We start from the raw sequence: 19,519 nt of genomic DNA, 5'->3' as shown, positions 1-19,519 counted from the left end.
CCCCCACCAGTCAATAACATCATGGCTGATCTGAAGTGGATCAGTTCCACTTTCCCGCTCTCTCCCCATAACCCTTAATTCCCATGTCTGTCAAAAACCTATGTACCCTTGACTTAAATATATTTAGCGAGGTAGCCTCCACCACTTCAACGGGCAGAGAATTCCAGAGATTCACCACCCTTTGAGTGAAGAAGTTCCTCCTCAACTCTGATCTAAACTGCATCCCCCTTATCTTGAGGCTGTGCCCTCTTGTCCTGCTATCCTTTCTAAGCAGGAAGAATCTCTATACCTCCACCCTATCCATCCCTTTCATTACCTTATACGTCTCTATAAGATCCCCCCTCATCCTTCTAAACTCCAACGAGTACAGACCCAGTCTATTTAGTATCTCTTCATAGTCCAACCCCCTCATCTCCAGTATCAGCCTAGTGAACCTCCTCTGCACTCCCTCCAAGGCCAAAATATCCTTGCGCAAGTGTGGCAACCAAAACTGCACGTAGTACTCCAACTGTGGCCTCACCAGTATCCTGTACAGTTACACCAAGACCTCCCTGCTTTTATATTCTATCCCCCTCGCTATAAAGGCCAGCATCCCATTCGCCTTCTTGATCACCTGCTGCACCTGCAGACTGGGTTTTTGCGACTCATGCACAAGGACCCCCAGGTCCCTCTGCACCGTAGCATGCTGCAGCTTTTCGCCCTTCAGATAGTAATCCCTCCTACTATTATTCCTGCCAAAGTGGATAACCTCACACTTGCTAACATTGTACTCCATCTGCCAGGTCCTCGCCCACTCGCTCAGCCTATCCAGGTCCCTCTGCAGACTTTTCACACCCTCCACGCAATTTGCTTTTCCACTCATCTTCATATCATCAGCAAATTTCGTTACCGTACACTCAGCCCCCTCCTCCAGATCATCTATATAAATGGTAAATAGCTGAGGCCCCAGCACCGATCCCTGCGGCACTCCACTAGCTACCAACCGCCAACCAGAATAGCACCCATTGCTACCAACCCTCTGCCTCCCATTAGACAACCAATCCTCTATCCACGCGAACACCTTACCCCCAACTCCATGCACCCTAACCTTCTGAAGCAACCTTTTGTGAGGCACCTTAATCAAACGCCTTTTGAAAATCTAGAAACACCACATCCACCAGTTCCCCTCTGTCTACCGCACTAGTCACATTTACTTTATATTTCGGGGCAGGAGTGGAGGCCGGATTGCTCCACGGAGCCTGCCCTTCCCCCCCACTCCAGCTGACATTTTGCCGACTATTTTTCCTCATTTACCTGATTTCTTCCGCGGAATAAACACTGAAGGAGATTGTCTCCAGGCGCCTCCAGGGGATCTCCTTCCCAATGAACATGTTGCTGCTGCGAGGAGCTGCTGGAGAACCTGGAACCTGACGGAGAACAGCATGGAGGAGGAACCCTGAACCACAGGGAGGAGGGGGGGAACAGATGGAATTCACCAGAACAACTGATCCCAAATAAAACACGCGAGGATCAGAAACCAAGTTAATTTACGAATTTTAATTGTCCGTAAAGGTTTCCATACAATCTGAGACAATCACCCCTGAGATTATCTTCAGTCGGGTTTCGACTCTCCCACCGTCCTTCCCTCTTACCGAGTTGGTAGGAGCAGCGTTTTCCCACAATGCAGTGCGCCGCTGCCTAAGATGGCGGCTCCCTGTGCTCGCATCTGTCGCCGGCTGGTCGGCAAGGGTGGCCCGGCGGGGGCCGGGCGATTACACAGAAGGGGTGGCGGGGATCATTGGTAAGAGCGGGGAGGGGGAAGAGATATCTGACCATCCAGGCGTGTTTTCTTTTTAGTTAGATTGCATGGGGAGAGTTGGATGGTGGGCTTCGGGCCTGGCTGGCTCAGTCAAAGGCTTGTTGTGGGCTCGGAATGTTCAGGTGCTGGACGTACGGATCCGGCACGCTCCGGGGTTCTAGAACGTGCGTCCGTTAAACCTCCCCACCCCTCTCGAGGGCGAAGTGCGAGCATCGCCTCCTGCCCCGGGACACAGCGCACAGCCGCCCCGGGGAAGGGACTGGGTCCTAACCGGGTAAAGGATCACGCACACACAGGAAGGCGCCAACTTAAAATAACTGGCAAAAGGTTCAAAGGCGATATGAGAAAAACACTTTTCCTCCCCACATGTGGTTAGAGTCGGGAGTGTCAGTGCCTTAATATGTGATGGCCTCAAACCAAATAAACAAACTCAAGTTAAATCAGGACAAACTAAAAGGGGCAGTTCACCAAAAGGAGGGGGAAACAGCCCAAACTAAATCAAGATATAAAGGAAACTTAAGACATCAAATTTTATGATGCGGTTATTAGGGTCGATAATGCACCCCAGCCCCTGCAGTGCCCAGGGGGTGCGGAAGGCGTCAACTGCGCCCGTTGACACCTCATGCTCCCTCTCCAGGGATACCTGGCCGCGTAACTGTGGTACAGGAGCGGACAGTCAGGATGGACTGTAAATGGCACGTGCTGCCAGAGCAGGTTCATGAGGAGGTCGCCATCCCGATCCACCCCTCTCTGCACCAAGTGCTAATATGTGATAGAGGCAAGTTCGAAGTCTTTATTTATTAATGCCGCAAGTAGGCTTACATTAACCCTGCAATTAAGTTACTGTGAAAATCCCCTAGTCACCACGCTCCCTGTTTGGGTACACTGAGGGAGAATTTAGCATGGCCAATGCATCTAATTAGTGCGTCTTTCAGACTTGGAATCTTGGAAACCCTACAGTACAGAGAACGGCCATTCGGCCCATCAAGTCTGCACTGACCACAATCCCACCCAGGCCCAACCCACATATCCCTATATATTTTAACCCTCTAATCCCTCTAACCTATGCATCTCAAGACACTAAGGGTCAATTTTATCACAGCCAATCGACTTAACCGGCACATTTTTGGACTGTGCGAGGAAACCGGAGGAATCCCACACAGACACAGGGAGAATGTGCAAACTCCGCACAAGACAGTGACCCAAGCCAGGAATCAAACCCGACTCCCTAGCCCTGTGAGGCAGCAGTGCCTCAGTTGAGGGGTGGGGAGGACATTGAAGGAGGTAAATTGGATGATTATTTGAAAAGAAAAGATTACTTTATTTGTTCATAGGATGTGGGTGTCGCTGGGCCAGCATTTGTTGCCTGTCCCTAATTGCCCTTGAACTGAGTCATTTCAGAGGGCAGTTGAAAGTCAACCACATTGCTGTGGCTCTGGAGTCAAATGTAGGCCAGACCAGGTAAGGACAGCAGATTTCCTTCCCTAAAGGACATTAGTGAAACCAGATGGATTTTTCCAACAATTGACAATGGTTTCATTGTCATCAGCAGACTTGTAATTCCACATTTTTTTATTCAATTCAGTTTGCACCATCTACCATGTTGGGATTTGAATCTAGATCCCCAGAGCGTTACCCTGGGTCTCTCGATTACTATTCCTTTGACAACATTACACCACTGTCTTATCGAACAGAAAAGATGTGCAGGACTACAGGCAGATGGCTGGAGAATGGCACCTGGTGAAATCCTTATTCAAGAGAGCCCTTGCAGACATGATGAACCAAATGGCTGCCTCCTGCGCTGGAATGATTCTGTGATTAGCATGTGCACAAAATCTGCATTAACTTTCCAAATCAGACATCCTGTTTGCTGTTGTCATCTGTGCTTCTTGGAAGTAAAACAGACACAACAAACTGTTTTTCTCAAGATTGCTAAATTCCTTTCTGAGTATCATTGCAAGTGGCTTTGAAACAAAGTTAATGTTTCTTCTGATTTCTATTTTTACATGAACATTTTTTCTATCCTCCTTTATGCCTTTAAAGGAACAGTGCCAGATGTGAGGATTTACCATGATCTATAATTCAGTCATGTATTGTTGAGATTTTAGTCAATATGTTTGTGGTTCAGAGTCTTAAACTAATCCTGTAGGTGAGTCGTACAGAGTTTACAGCTCATTCACTATTATGTCACAGTCTTATGTAGACTTTGAGAAAAGTAAATTATCTTTCACTATCCTTTTCAACTGGCTTGTGGCCATTGACCTGGCTGACCATACCATCCTCCTCCAGTGCTTCTCTCCCACTATCCAGCTGAGTGGGATTGTCCTCACCTGGTTCCATTCTTATCTATGAAATTGTTGCCAGGGAGTCACTTGCAATTGTTTAGCATCATTACTTTGGCATCATTACTACTGATGTTTCCCCAAAGATCAATCCTTGGCTTTCTCCCATTTCTTATCTAAATACTGTTCCTCAACAATGTCATGCGAAAGTAGGATATTAGTTTCCACGTGTACAACACCTGGAACTCCCTTACCACCACCTCAACTCCTCCACTTGTTGCTAAATGATCAGATTGTTTATCCAACACCCAGTACTGGATAAGCAGAAATTTCTTCCCTGTTAAATATTGGGAAGATGAAGTCATTTTTTAAATTGCTGTTCCCTGGCTGCTGACTTCATTTCTCACTTGCAAGAGTGTGAAATTAAACCATTTTATTTTTCAACCTTAGTGTCATATTTGACCCTGAGTTGAACTTCTGTCCAAATATCACTGATTGTCTATTTCCACCTCTAACATCGCCCAACTTCTCCACTGTCTCAGCTTATGAGTTGAAACCCTCATTCATGTCTTTGTTGCCAGACTTGATTATTACTCCACGTTCCTGGCTGGTTTCCCACATTTGACTCTCCACAAATTGAGGTAATCCAAAACTCTGCTGCCCATGTCTTAACTCGCGTCGAGTTCCATTCACCTGTGTTCACTGACCAACATTAGTTTCTGGCTTTGATGTTAAAATTCTCATCCTTGTTTTCCAATCCCTTCATGACCTCGTCTCTCCCTGTCTCCTTCAATCCCACAATCCCCCAAGATATTGGTGCTGTCTGAATCCTGGAATCTCGAATGTCCATAATTTGAGCCACCTTACCAACAGTGGCAGTGCCTTCAGCTGCCTAAGTCCTTAACTCTGGAATTCCCTCCAGACACCTCTCCCTCACTTTCCTCTTTTACGATACTTAGAGTCTACCTCTCTGACTTAGCTTTCTGACCTGATATTTCCTTCTGTGGCTTGCTGTCATATTTTCTTTTATAACGCCGTGAAGTCCTAAATCTGTTGTAAACTCTTGTGCTTCTACCTAGGCAGTGACCCAATGCATTAGATAAGAAAGGAGACGGTTTAATTGTAGCACTTTATAATTCTTAATTTGATTAATTTTGTTTGACAGGAATTATTCTACAAGCAGTTTTCTCTGTCATTCTGCTGCATCCAAACAGACAGGTAACTTATTGTTTGTAATTCCTGGTAATATTGATGTAGGCCCTCATTTTTTTGGGCCACCAGAGCCATTTCTGATCTTGTACCTTGCTGCTAAACCTTGCTGGAAGATTCAATGTTGTGTCTCTGCTTTAAAGATTCTGCAGAAGAAATAATCATTCCAAGGAAGAAAACTTGGTAAGTATTTCTATTTTCTAATGTTACTTTCTACTCCACTCAGCAGAAGTAATCTACTTGAGGTATATTAGAATAATCAGAGCACAGGAAGATGATGGCAGCATCCACCAAAGAGCTATGTCACCGATGATATTTCAGAAGGTATCAGCCAGATGTATATTTTCTTTATTCATTCCTGGGGTGTTAACATCCCTGATGTAGCCAGCATTTGTTGCTCATCCCAAATCGCCCTTAAGCTGGTGAGCTGTTGCAGTCTCTGTGGTGTTGGTACACTCAGTGCTGTTAGGGAGGAAGTTCCAGGATTTCCACCATTCTCTAACCAGGATGGTGCGTGACTGTTCCCAAGCTACCTCTGTCCATCTAGGTGGTAGGAGTTGCTGGTTTGGAGGATGCTATTTGAATGGCACAGACTACTGCTGTGCATTAGTTGAGTGAATATTTGTAGTGGATGGGGTGCCCACCACCCTCCGCCCACCCCCAGATGTTGTTAGTGGGGGATTCACCAATGTTTAGTCCATTAAATTTCATATCCTTTGTTTGGCAAATAACATTTTGAACTATGTAGTTGTCAGGTGAATGAAGTACAAGTGTTTCCATGACAGTGCACTGTTTGGCTCAATGAATTAAGAACCTTCTAGGAATGAATGTATTATTCTGCTATAACACCATAATTATGTTAAAAAGTTTCAAAGTGATTAGAGCATTGCTTCACAATTTATATTCAAATCTGAACACAGATACCAACAAAACAGCAATACAACAGCAACAACAATGTAACATTCAGTATATAGTTATTAAAGTTCATGTATTATATAAGGGTGTCATGATCCATAGTTTGGGAACCACTGCATTAGAGTGTGAAATTTCCTACCACAAGGGGGAAGTGAGGTTACTAACATAAACATAGTTGAAGGGAAGCCAGATAAACGCATGAAGGAGAAAGATACAGAAGTTTATGCTGGTAAGAAGTGAGATTAAGCAAAGTGGAAGGAAGCTTGCATGCAGCATGGATCATTTGGACTGAGTTAACTGTGTTTCTGTCCTGTAATTCCAATATAAAGGAGGAATCGGCTGCTACATTCTTGAAATATTGAATTCAATTGGTGCTGTCGATTTTTTTTTTGTTTTCAAGGGACAAATTGGCAATCCTTCAAGCTCTCGCTGCTACAGTTAACAGAGTGAGTGTTTAACTTTAGTAAATAATCTACGGGGAGTGGAGGGATCTTTATTTTGTATAAGCTGCAGATGTTCAATACCTGTTGGCTTTGTTTGACAGGACCACACAGCTGCACACTACAGGTTCCAGGATGATCCATACCTCATTCCCAGGACATCACCTGAATTTGTGAGTGTTCCGAAATGTTTTTGTGCTTGCTTGTTTATTAGGAATAGATCGCTGCCAAAGATCCCAACAGCACAGGGTGGTTCGAATTGTATATTGACTAAGTGGCCGTCAACTGCAGGATAGCAGTCTTGTTAAGGAGCTCCAGGCCAATTGGACAATTAACTCCTGGTCCAGACCTTTTTTAGTTTTTTGCATTTGTTGCCTGTAATTCTGTGGCCAACAATCTGATTTTTTTTTCTCCCCTCTGCGTCAAATTGATTGCTCCTGTTATGCTTTCATTGCCATCTAATAGCAAATACGAAGCATTATTGTTGAGCAAAAGGTAAATAAAATGTAAGAGATGAAATGATTGATAAAAAAATTAAAGGGGAAAAAGGCAGCTGAAAGAAAACCAAAGTAAGAAGTTTCACAACACCAGGTTAAAGTCCAACAGGTTTATTTGGTAGTACAAGCTTTTGGACTGCCACCCTTTCATCAGGTGAGTAGAGAATTGGGTTCACAAACAGGACATATCTCGACACAGATATGGTATGGAGGGTCTTAGCTATGAGGAGAGATTGGATAAACTGGGGTTGTTATCCCTCGAAAGACAGAGAATGAGGGGAGACCTAATAGAGGTGTATAAAATTATGAAGGGCATAGATATGGTGAACAGTGGGAAGCTTTTTCCCAGGTCGGAGGTGACGAACATGAGGGTTCACAGGTTCAAGGTGGGGGGGGAGAGGTTTAACTCAAAATGGTTGGAATGTGAATCTTAATAGGTAATCTAGTCTTTACAGATGCAGACAATGCAAGTAGAAAGAGGGTTAAGTACAGATGGTGTAAAGAGGTGTGATTTGTCTCAAATAAAGAGGTGTGAATTCATAGAATCCTACAGTGCAGAAAGAGGCCCTTCGGCCCATCAAGGCTGCACCGACCACAATCCCACCCAGGCCCTAACCCCATATCCCAACATATTTCACCCGCTAACCCCTCTAACCCAAGCATCTTAGGACACTAAGGGGCAATTTTAGCATGGCCAGTCAACCTAACCCGCACATCTTTGGACTGTGGGAGGAAACCGGAGTACCCGGAGGAAAACCACGCAGACACGAGGAGAATGTGCAAACTCCAAGGCATATGGCATGCTTGCCTTTATAGAATAGGGCATAGAGTATAAAAATTGGTGTCTGATGTTACAGCTATATAGAACGTTGGTTAGGCCACATTTGGAGTACTGCATCCAGTTCTGGTTACCACAACCAGAACGACCTGGAGGCTTTGGAGAGAGTATAGAAAAGGTTTACCAGGATGTTGTCTGGTACGGAGGGTCTTAGCTATGAGGAGAGATTGGATAAACTGGTGTTGTTATCCCTTGAAAGATGGAGAATGAGGGGAGACCTAATAGAGGTGTATAAAATTATGAAGGGCATAGATAGGGTGAACAGTGGGAAGCTTTTTCCCAGGTCGGAGGTGACGAACATGAGGGGTCACAGGTTCAAGGTGAGGGGGGCGAGGTTTAACTCAGATATCAGAGGACATATTTTACACAGAGGGTGGTGGGGGCCTGGAATGCAGTGCCAAGCAGGGTGGTGGAGGCAGACACGCTGGGATCATCTAAGACTTATCTGGATAGCCACATGAACAGACTGGGAATGGAGGGATACAAACGAGTGGTCCAGTTGGACCAATGAGCGGCGCAGGCTTGGAGGGCCGAAGGGCCTGTTTCCTGTGCTATATTGTATTGTATTGTTCTTTGATCTTTGAATTGTCTCCAGCCAGAACAGTTAGTGAGATTTTGCAAGCCCAGGCAAGCCTTGGGGGTTACAGATAGCATGACATGAACCCAGGATCCCAGAGGCTGTCAGCATGTGTGCGGAATTTGACTATTCATTTCTGCTCAGCGATTCTGCGTTGTCGTGTGTCTTGAAGACTGCCTTGGAGCACGCTTACCCAAAGATCAGAGGATGAATGTCTCTGAAGTATTCCCCAACAGGAAGGGAACACTCCTGCCTGGTGATTGTCAAGTTTTCTTCTTGAACTGCTGCAGTCTCTGAGGTGTAGGTGCACCCATAATGCCATTAGGAAGGGCATTCCAAGATTTTAACCCAGCAACAGTGAAGAAATCGTGCTATAGTTCCAAGTCAGGATGATGAATGGTTTTGAAGGGAAGTTGCAGATGGTGGCGTTCACATGTATCTGTTTCTCTTGTCCTTCAGTGGTAGTTACCAGTTTGGAAGATGCTGTCTGAGGAGCTTTGGTGAGTTCCTGTTGTGCATCTTGTAGATGGAACTCTGCTGCCATTGTTCATTGGTGTTGGAGAGAGTGAATATTTGTGGATGGAATGCCCATCAAGCAGGCTGCTTTGACCCATTTATCTCTAATCTTGTTTTCTATTGCTTGGCCAAACCTCTATCCATGCTAAAATATTACCCCAACACAATGAGCACTTGCATTGTAAACATTTCTTTGGCACCTTACCAATAGCTGGGGCTTTCATGATAAAGATTCAATGACATAAGTGAAAATACATTGAAAGATTCAGGTTTTCACACTTTGTCCTTTAAGTCAGGCCTAATAGGAAATGATTTTGATTATTGTTACCTCTTAAAGTTGTCTTTGGGATGATCTTGGCCATGGTGTGTAACTCTGTAAATCTGAATATCTTTTCTTCCTTGCAGCGCCTCTATGCTCTGTCACATGTGTCTGGGTGTAATGCTGCAAAGTATATTGTTAACACCTATCCCCACCTTTTCCAGAAGGATATTGCTGAACCTTCGATACCTGTAAGTATCATAGGACTGTACTATAACCAGTGAACCCTTCATTGCAAAATCTAGACTTCCATCTTATTAACCTTCCTCAATGTATCCATGTTCAATAGTATCTGCTTCCTGCCTCGAGAATCATGAGCCGGATCTCCACCTGCTCTAAAGTTGTTGGCCAGTTTCAGTTTTGACTCCAATTTTCTGCTTGCTGCTGAAAATGTTGAATCATCTCATTTGGTTACAGAGCCTCCAGTCATTTTACTATTGTTTTCTGGGATTCCCTCACTGAAGTCTTTTTCTAAAAGCTGCCTTAAAATCCATGTATTTCACTCAGCTTTTCATCACCTCTCTTAATTGCCATTGAATCCCTACAGTGCAGAAGGGCACTAATTGGCCCATCAAATCTACACCAACTCTGATAGAGCACCTTACCTAGACCCACCCTCCCACATCATCCCCACAAACCACACATTTTACCATGGCTAATCCACCTAATTTATATATTTCTGAACACTAAGGGGTGATTTAGCATGGCCAATCCACCCTAACCTGCACATCTTTGGACTTGGGGAAACTGGAGCACCCGGAGGAAACCCACGCAGACACAAGGAAAATGCGCAAACTCCACAGAGTCACCCAAGGCCAGAATCGAACCTGGGTCCCTGGTGCTGTGAGGCAACAGTGCTGACCACTGTGCCACAAAGCACTCTCGGTCTCTTGAATATTCATAAACATTACCGCTTCTCTAGAAGTGAATCTCTTTGATCAAAACAAATTGGTGAAACCTCTTCCTCTGTAGTGTTTGCTGCCAGAGCAACTGGAACCTCTGATCAATGAAGTCAATGTGGATGCCCTGAAAGAACGCATTCAGCTCAGAAAAGTGAGAGCCTCCGTTGATCTGTATGACCAGCTTTTGCAAGCAGGTAAGCCTTGATTTCCGTCATGTGTAATCTGCATAAGGTGAATGGGTGTGTTTTTACCTTGATTTGTTCTATTATTGCCACGTTTTGGCATAGGTGAAAAGTATTGTTTCTTGCGCACTATACAGACAAAGCATACCATGCATAGAGAAGGAAAGGAGAGAGTGCAGACTGTAGTGTTACAGTCATAGCTAGGGTGTGGAGAAAGATCAACTTAATGCAAAGTAAGTCCATTCAAAAGTCTGATGGCAGCCGGAAGAAGTTGTTCTTGAGTTGGTTAGTACATGCCCTCAGACTTTTGTATCTTTTTCCCAACGGAAGAAGTTGGAAGAGAGTATGTCCAGGGTGCGTGGGGTCCTTTATTATGCTGTCTGCTTTTCTGAGGCAGCAGAAAGCATAGACAGTGTCAGTGAATGGGAGGCTGGTTTGAGTGATGGACTGGGCTTCGTTCACAATCCTTTGTAGTTTCTTGCAGCCTTGGGCAGAGCAGGAGCCGTAGCAAGCTGTACTACAACTAGGAAGAATGTTTTCTGTGGTGCATCTGTTGGTAAGAGTCGTAACGGAGGTGCCAAATTTCCTTGGTCATCTGAGAAAGTAGAAGTGTTGATGGGCTTTTTTAACGATGGTGTCAGCATGGTGTGGACCAGAACTGGTTGCTGGTGATCTGGATGACCAAAAACTTGAAGCTTTCGGTTATTTCAGCTTCATCCTCGTTGATGTAGACAGGGGCATGTCCTCTACTACGCTTCCTGAAGTCAATGACTGTCCTTCATTTTGTTGACACTGACATTGAGAGATTATTGTTGTCGCACTAATTCACCTGATTCTCAATTTTTTTCCTGCACTCCGTCTCGTCATTGTTTGAAATCTGTCCCACTGGTGATGTCATCAGCAAACTTGAAAATCGTGTTGGAGGGGAATTTGGCCATACAGTCATGGGTGTAAAAGGAGTATAGTAGAGGGCTGGGGACACAGCCTTGTGAGACACCGGTGTTGAGGATGATTGTGGAGAATGTTGTTTCCTATCCTTACTGATTGCGGTTTATGGGTTAGGAAGTTCAGGATCAAGTCACAGAGGGAGGAGCCAAGCTCCAGGCCATGGAGTTGGAGATGAATTTTGTAGGAATAATGGTGTTGATTGCTGAGCTGTAATCAATAAATAAGTGTCTTTGTTATCTAGGTGTTCCAGGGTTGAGTGCAGGGCCAGGGTGATGGCTTCTGCTTTGGACCCATTGCGGTGGTAGGTGAACTGTAGTGGATGCAGGCAATCTGGAGATTAGAATTGATTCATGCCATGACTAATCTTTCAAAGCACTTCATGACGGATGTCAGAGCTACTGGACGATAGTCATTAAGGCACGCTGCTTGGCTTTTTTTGGTACGAGGGTGATGGTCGTCGTCTTGAAGCAGATAGGGACCTCAGATTGTTAAGGGAGGTTAAAAATGCCTGCAAATACCCCACCAGCTGGTCCGCGCAGGATCTGAGTGCTCATCCAGGTACTCCATCCAGGCAAGTCACTTTCCATGGGTTGATCTTCGAGAAGGCTGTTCTGACATCTGCAATGGTGATACAGATTCATCCAAGGCTTCTGGGATGGAAGGCGTGGTCTTGCTGACCACTTGCTCAAAATGGGCCTAGAATGCATTGAGCTCATCGGGGAGAGCTGCATTGGTGCCAGTGATTTTCACATGTCTTCAAGCAGTGGATATCCTTGTTTATCCATGGTTTCTGGTTGGGGAACACGTGGATTTGCTTCTTTGGCACACAGTCTTCTACACACTTACTAATGAAGTCAGTTACTGTAGTGGGGTACTCAATCGGGCTGGTCGCAGCGTTTTTAAATACTGGCCAGTCTACTGACTCCAAGCAGTCCCGTAGATCATCCAATTCCTCAGATCAACATTGACAACTTTCTTTGATGGATTCCCCTTCTTCAGTTTTTGTTTGTAAGCCGGGAGCAGGAGCACAGCCCTGTGGTCTAATATGCCAAAGTGTGGGCAGATAATAAACTGATAGACATATTTGATACTTATATAGCAGTAGTCTAGGATGTTTGGGCCTCTGGTGGAACAGGAGACATGTTGGTGGCATCCTGGAAGGACGCTCTTGCACTAGGTCTGGTTGAAGTCCCCGGCCACAATGAACAAGGCCTCGGGGTGTTTCGTCTCAAGGCTATTTGTAATGGTGTATGTTTCGGTCCAGTGCAGTCTTTACGTCCGCATAGGGTGAGATGTAAACTGCTGTCAGGATGATAGGTGAACTCTCACGGAAGACAGTGGGGCTGGCATTTTAGCGTCAGGTATTCTATCTGCTATGTATACCTGGTCAGGTATATATGCCTGCGTTAAAGGGAAAGGACAGTCTTGGGACCATGCTTTTTGGATTTGTTGGTAACATGATTTTTCTGGGATTTGATGCTTCCAGATAATTCTAAAGATTAGGCCCCCGCTGAAGTGAATGAAACAGGTCCATGCAACAAATGAGTCCAACACATCCTTTCAAAAGGGAGGTCTGAAATGGTGGTGGCAAAATACTGCGCATGCTGGAATCTGAAACAAGAACAGAAAATGTTGGAAAATCTCAGCAGGTCTGACAGCATCTGTGCAGAAAATATAAAGTCAAGCTGAAATGGTGGCTCTTTTCAATGTATTTTGTGATTTTTAAATTGTCAGATTCTGCATATTTTGAAGGAGTAGATACTTTGACTTCGCAATCCAAAGCGTAGAATTATCTTCAGAAAATTGTTCGAACTATAATTATTATTCCACACCATGAGGAAGTTCTGCCCCTTTCTCTGTTGAATGTTACAATTTAGGCACATTCACCTCAGTCACCTAAATGTAGCATAGTTTCCTCCTTCCCAAATTTAAAGATGTTTAACAACTTAATGGAAAACTGATATGTTTTCCGTGTTGAATCTGAATATCAGCTGTGGCCAGGGTTTACCTTCTGGCTGCTGCAGGACAAAGTCACCAATGTCAATGTTTTGAAGATTAAAAAGTAGTTAAGACTGTCAGAAAGCATAAGGGTTTGCATTTTTGCTTTGTTTTAACAGGGACTCCTGTGCCTCTTGAAACCACCAATACCTTGTTAGATCTGCTCTGTGTTTATGGAGACAAAGAGCCACCTAGAGAAGATCAACTTGAGCCAAAGGAAGTTGAAGATGAGGTGGGAATAATGGTACATTATGACTGCAACAAAAAGATTGCAGCAGGGTTTATCCCAAAGTAGCTCACCATGATTGCATGGTAGCATTGGTAGATGACCTCTGACCAAGTGTTATGACGGCCACAAAGAACATGGGGGATCGCTGATGGATTTCCCCATAAACTTCATGGAGTACCAACTCCCTTATTGAGTGTGGAGGCTTGCCAATATGAAGTGAGCAACAGGAGGTTAAGAACCTGTTGTTCTAACCCAGACTGTTGTTGTAGGTCACAGGGTATAAACTTGCTTGCTGTATGCCGAAGATAAAAACTGCCAAAGATATCTTTCCTCCTCGATCCATCTCTCCATTTGAAAGAATGTTAGTCCGCCAGGTGTTTTAGGAGCAGATGTTAATCAGTTTTTTAATCATAAAAATATGTAAACTTATATTCTGTAAATATTAAATACATGTGATAAATTTCAAGTTCTTTCCGTGCAACACGTGATCAGTATTTAAACAGTGCTTTTCTGCTTTCGTTTATCAAGTATTTGAGTACTAACTTTGTGGATGCTCCCCTTAGGTTGAGGCGACTGGGGATTTACAGAAAAGGCAGAGAGGTCGTCCACGCAAAGCTTCGGATTTGCTTAGTGTCACCTGGAGGTAAAGGGCTATTGTTTTTGTAAACTGCAGCTTTTCCAATTCAGCAAAATCTTGGTGGGGCCACTGAACCCTGTTGAGCTCTGCTGTCAACAAGTAAGATTGCCGTGAAACCTGGCTTTCACAGCTATTCAAATGGTAACTCTGCCACATTGAAATGCAGAGTGGCCAGGGAGTCCTGTTTGACTTTAGGATTTCTAATATTTACTTTCACAGCAAACCCCAAATCATTTGAGTTACTAGAACAAGAATTAAACTGGTTGTAGCTGGTACCAAGCGCTCACTTGGCAACGGTGTGACATTTGGCTTTGCAAACCAACTCCGAATCTCCAGTCACGATTGAATGAGCTGAAATAAAAACAACAAATGCTGGAAGTAGTCAGCCACTCTGACAGCATGTGCTGTCACCAGGGCTGTAAAGATAGACTTGAGTTTTTTTGCTAAGTCTTTGATCTTTTTCTTTCTGTTTTTATTTCATTTCTTTAATCTGTTTTTAGTCATTCAGCTATATTTTGTGAGGAACTTTAAAGTTACTTATTATTGCCTGAGGATACACGAATTAGGTTGGGATGGAGTAGGTGGAAGGATTGTTGGTGTTTTTAGATAAAAAAAACTTAAATGATTAACGACAACTGGCCTGACTTCACAATCTGTGTTCCAGTGCACAATCGAACATTATACTGGGAAGAAATCTGAAGCCAAGTTATGGCCAGAAACAGTGTTGTCAACCACGTACACTGGGATTGAATGTGTGTATTGATCAGGTCAGATATGGTGCTGGCAGGTTTCTTTCAAAGGTCATTAGTGTCGCAGTGGGTTTACTGCAATGAAGTTACTGTGAAAATCCCTTAGTTGCCACACTCCGGTGCTTGTTTGGGTACACTGAGGGAGAATTTAGCATGGCCAATGCACCTAACCAACACATCTTTCAGACTGTGGGAGGAAACTGGAGTACGCGGAGGAACCCCATGCAGACACAGGAAGAACATGCAAGTCCCACAAGACAGTCACCTGGGTTCCTAGTGCTGTGAGGCAGCAGTGCTAACCACATGCCATACCACTTATGCCTCTCTCTGGTTTCTTCAGACATCAGCAAAGTGTGCACCATATGACACTATCCCCACTGCCAATAGATTTGATTTGCTGCATAAGCATCATCTTGAGCAGATGGAATGAAGGCAGTGATGACCTGGCTGAGCTTTATTAACATTTGCAGTGTTTAACTGGCAATTGTTTTTTCTTAGATAAATTTTCTTAGATTTATAACTGTAGGAGGTGACTGCCTACAGTGATGTACAGTATTTAGACTATAAAGCGCAGGAGCAGAAGTAGGCCATTTGGTCTATCAAGTCTGCTCCCCCATTCAATGAGATTGTGGCAAATATATTCCTCACCCCTGCTTTCCCATCTGATCCCCATAACCTTTGATTCCCTTGCTGATTAAAAATCTCTTTATCATCCTTAATCCTTCATTTCATCATATAGATTAACAAATCAAATTTATGTATCTGGATTTTGCTCTCTGCAGGAAAGGGAACAAATTTTATTTTCCGCCTGGTGTACAAGATCTTTTGCAGGCTTGCCTTTGGGTATTTCTACCTGACAGCAATCTCAACGTAGCAGTCTCTACAGGTGGTCTGTGGCATTTGAACATAGCAAGCAGCAGCAATAGGGACACGGGTTTGATTTCGGCCTTGGGTGACTGTGCAAAGTCCAGACAGACATTCTCCCTATGGCTGCATGGGTTTCTGACAGCTGCTCCGGTTCTCTCCCACAGTGCATGTGGGAGATGTGCAGGTTAGGCGGATTAGCCATGGTAAATGTGCAGAGGATAGGATGGAGAGGAGGACCTGAGTGGGGTGCTGTTTCAGAAAGTTGTTGCCACTGCAATAAGCTGGATGGTCTTGAAGTAGGGAAAGGGTTAATGGATTTTGTACCTAGAATATGTCACAAACATAACCCTTACCCATGGCTGATCTCCTTTAGCTTATATTGTTCCTGGCAGTAATATAAGTTATTTGTTCATGTCTTACATGCTTTAATTTTCATTTTTATAAAAACAGACAGCTTAATGTGGCTGTTATTTTGTAGACTTTGCAAATCTTACCTATTTGTGTTAGTTGGACACCATTACACAGATGTTAGTTTACGATACCAGCTTTTAACAGGAAGAGTCTTGCTGAGACAGCTGCAATCGCACAAGTAACTTCAAAGACAGGGATGCCAGTACTGCTGCAGAAGAGTTTTGAGTCGTGACCAGATTGAAGACTGTGTCATGACTGCAGGACTGTAATTCCTGATTAAATCTGGGGCTGAATCACGACCAAGGAAGGAAGACCCGGTGTTCTGGCCGGAATGGGAAACTTGTGTCGTGACACTAAAACTCATGATGTATAAATGCCCACTTGTGTTTGTGTTCTGTGAGAAGTCTAGTAGTCCCTGCTTCTCCCAAAGCTCTAGAATAAATCCAGAGCTTTGAAATAAAAACCACTGTATTTTGACTCACTAACAGTCTCAGAGGTATTATTTTGCCTACTGCAGTCTTTTTCTGCATAGTAGGGATTCTATGATCTACTTACACTCAAAACACATAGGAACATAAGAAATAGGAGCAGGAGTAGGCCATCTAGCCCCTCGATCCTGCCTGCCATTCAACAAGATCGTGGCCAGTTCTACTTTCCCGTCTGCTCCCCATAACCCTTAATTCCCTTGTCTATCAGAAATCTATCTACCCGTGACTTAAGCATATTCCACCACTTTGTTGGGCAGAGAATTCCAGAAATTTACCACCCTTTGAGTGAAGAAGTTCCTCCTCAACTCTGTTCTAAACACAAATTACTTACGAATCATGTACAGAAAGTCAAATAAATATGAACTGGAGAAACATAAGAACATAAGAAATAGGAGCAGGAGTAGGCCATCTAGCCCTTCGAGCCTGCCCCGCCATTCAATAAGATCATGGCTGATCTGTCGTGGCTCAGTTCCACTTTCCGGCCCTCTCCCCATAACCCTTAATCTCCTCTCTTATCAAAAACCCATCAACCCGCTTCTTGAAAATATTTAGCAAGGCAGCCTCCACCACTTCAACGGGTAGAGAATTCCAGAGATTCGCCACCCTTTGAGTGAAGAAGTTCCTCCTCAACTCCGTTCTAAAACGCCCCCCCTTTATCTTGAGGCTGTGCCCCCTAGTCCTACTGTCTTTTTTGAGCGGGAAGAGTCTCTCCACCTCTATCCTATCCATCCCATTCATCATCTTATACGTCTCAATGAGATCTCCCCTCATTCTTCTAAACTCCAACGAGTACAAGCCTAGTTTATTCAGCCTCTCCTCATAGCTCAACCCCCTCAACTCCGGTATCAGCCTAGTAAACCTCCTCTGCACTCCCTCCAAGGCCAAAATATCTTTGCGCAGGTGCGGCGCCCAAAACTGCACACAGTACTCCAGCTGCGGCCTCACCAATGCCCTATACAGCTGCAGCAAGACCTCCCTACTTTTATATTCAATCCCCCTCGCTATGAAGGCCAGCATCCCATTCGCCTTCCTGACCACCTGCTGCACCTGCAAGCTGGGTTTTTGCGACTCATGCACAAGGACCCCGAGGTCCCTCTGCACCGTCGCCTGCTGCAGTTTTTCGCCCCGTAAGTAATAGTCCTTCCTACCATTCTTCCTACCAAAGTGGACCACCTCACACTTGCCAACATTAAATTCCATTTGCCATTTCCTGGCCCATTCGCCCAGCCTATCTAGATCCTTCTGCAGACTCTCCACACCCTCCGCACAATTTGCCGTTCCCCCAATCTTGGTGTCATCCGCAAATTTCGACACCCTACACTCGGTTCCCTCCTCCAGATCATCTATATAAATGGTAAAAAGCTGAGGCCCTAGCACCGACCCCTGGGGCACTCCACTAGTCACCATCCGCCAATCCGAATAGCACCCGTTGACCCCCACTCTCTGCCTCCTATTTGACAACCAATCCTCTATCCACGCTAACACCTTACCCCCAACGCCAAGTCCCCTGACCTTCTGCAATAACCTCTTGTGAGGTACTTTGTCAAACGCCTTCTGAAAATCCAGAAAGACCACATCCACCGGCTCTCCTCTATCCACCGCCCTAGACACATCCTCATAGAACTCCAGTAAATTTGTCAGACACGACTTCCCTTTAATGAAACCGTGCTGCGTCTGCTCTATCAAGCAATTCCCTTCACGATGCCTCGCAATTTCCTCCTTAATGACGGATTCTAACATTTTACCTACCACAGACGTTAAACTAACCGGCCTATAATTCCCTGCCTTTTGCCTGCCACCCTTCTTAAACAACGGCGTAACATTAGCCGTTTTCCAATCTTCCGGCACTTCCCCGGAATCCAGCGATGTCTGGAAAATAACCACCAAGGCATCCACTATAACCTCTGCCATTTCTTTCAGAACCCTCGAGACACAAAGTTTAAAAAATCTGCATCCTTTGAAATTGTTTTTTCAGGACAGTGAATTGTTTACAAATTATCATTTCTTACACCATTTAAAAATGTATTTAACTCCTAAAAACCCAGCTTTTTTTTGTGCTGATTTAGCCCAAGTTCTCACCATTAGTAGGAGAACAGGGAATGATTTTGTGTTTAATTGTGTAGTGTCAGATGTTGCTGTCAGTTTACCCTATAATAACTGAGCGCTGATAGCGTTGCTGTTGGTACTGCAGTACAATCTGAGCCATTAATTCTAATCGCAAAGTGTATTCAATAAAAGTGTTCGAAATCCTATCCTTTTTTTTGCTGCTCGTCCTGTTATTGTATTTCAAATCCACACCAAAATCCTTATCCATCTGGGCCATAATCTGAACTGATACTTTCCCTTCTATCCAGGGAGAACAATAACGCAGAGAGAATATTCAACCTGATGCCCGAACGGAATGAGCATTCTTTTTGTACGATGATTCGAGGAATGATTAAGGTATTGCTGGTGATCCAGTGTGCTCACTGTCTTTTATGTTGTGCATTTGATTTAAGCTGTTAACTCCTGTTTCGTTTGTTTAGTATGGTGCTTATACAAAGGCCAGGAACATGTACACCGACTTGCTAAACAATCGAATGAAAGGTGAGTGTTGCAAAAGAATGCTATTGCTGATTGTATGTGTACCCTACATTTTGAAAGCATAATGACATACCCAAATAGGGGGAATGTGATAAATGTAATTCTGTTCAATGGTTACATAATTGTTCAGTGTT

At 44.3% G+C, this 19,519-nt stretch overlaps 2 protein-coding genes across 3 annotated transcripts in view; one reads left to right on the top strand and one right to left on the bottom strand.

Moving 5' to 3' along the window:
- polr1a (RNA polymerase I subunit A) overlaps window positions 1-1,453 on the bottom strand; it is a 152,266-nt gene extending 150,813 nt beyond the window's left edge. The window contains exon 1 of the mRNA XM_080198507.1: window positions 1,294-1,453. Within this exon, the coding sequence (XP_080054633.1) occupies window positions 1,294-1,370 (77 nt within the window). The 5' untranslated portion in view covers window positions 1,371-1,453. The remainder of the gene's footprint in view (window positions 1-1,293) is intronic.
- Window positions 1,454-1,563: 110 nt separating this feature from the next.
- The window catches only part of ptcd3 (pentatricopeptide repeat domain 3), a 46,257-nt gene continuing 28,301 nt past the window's right edge, over window positions 1,564-19,519 (top strand). The window contains exons 1-11 of one of the 2 annotated variants that reach the window (XM_080198740.1): window positions 1,564-1,780; window positions 5,246-5,298; window positions 5,433-5,472; window positions 6,605-6,650; window positions 6,749-6,817; window positions 9,478-9,582; window positions 10,364-10,487; window positions 13,541-13,653; window positions 14,214-14,293; window positions 19,157-19,244; window positions 19,328-19,388. In XM_080198740.1, coding sequence (XP_080054866.1) covers window positions 1,683-1,780; window positions 5,246-5,298; window positions 5,433-5,472; window positions 6,605-6,650; window positions 6,749-6,817; window positions 9,478-9,582; window positions 10,364-10,487; window positions 13,541-13,653; window positions 14,214-14,293; window positions 19,157-19,244; window positions 19,328-19,388 — 877 coding nt within the window. In that variant the 5' untranslated portion in view covers window positions 1,564-1,682. Of the gene's footprint in view, window positions 1,781-5,245; window positions 5,299-5,432; window positions 5,473-6,604; window positions 6,651-6,748; window positions 6,818-9,477; window positions 9,583-10,363; window positions 10,488-13,540; window positions 13,666-14,213; window positions 14,294-19,156; window positions 19,245-19,327; window positions 19,389-19,519 lie in introns of both variants that reach the window. The other variant, XM_080198643.1, reaches the window with a different exon arrangement.

This window comes from Carcharhinus amblyrhynchos, chromosome 1 (genome assembly GCF_965287045.1).
Source record: "Carcharhinus amblyrhynchos chromosome 1, sCarAmb.v2.hapA, whole genome shotgun sequence".
NCBI lineage: Eukaryota > Metazoa > Chordata > Chondrichthyes > Carcharhiniformes > Carcharhinidae > Carcharhinus > Carcharhinus amblyrhynchos.
This window is presented reverse-complemented; position numbering and strand designations above follow the sequence as displayed.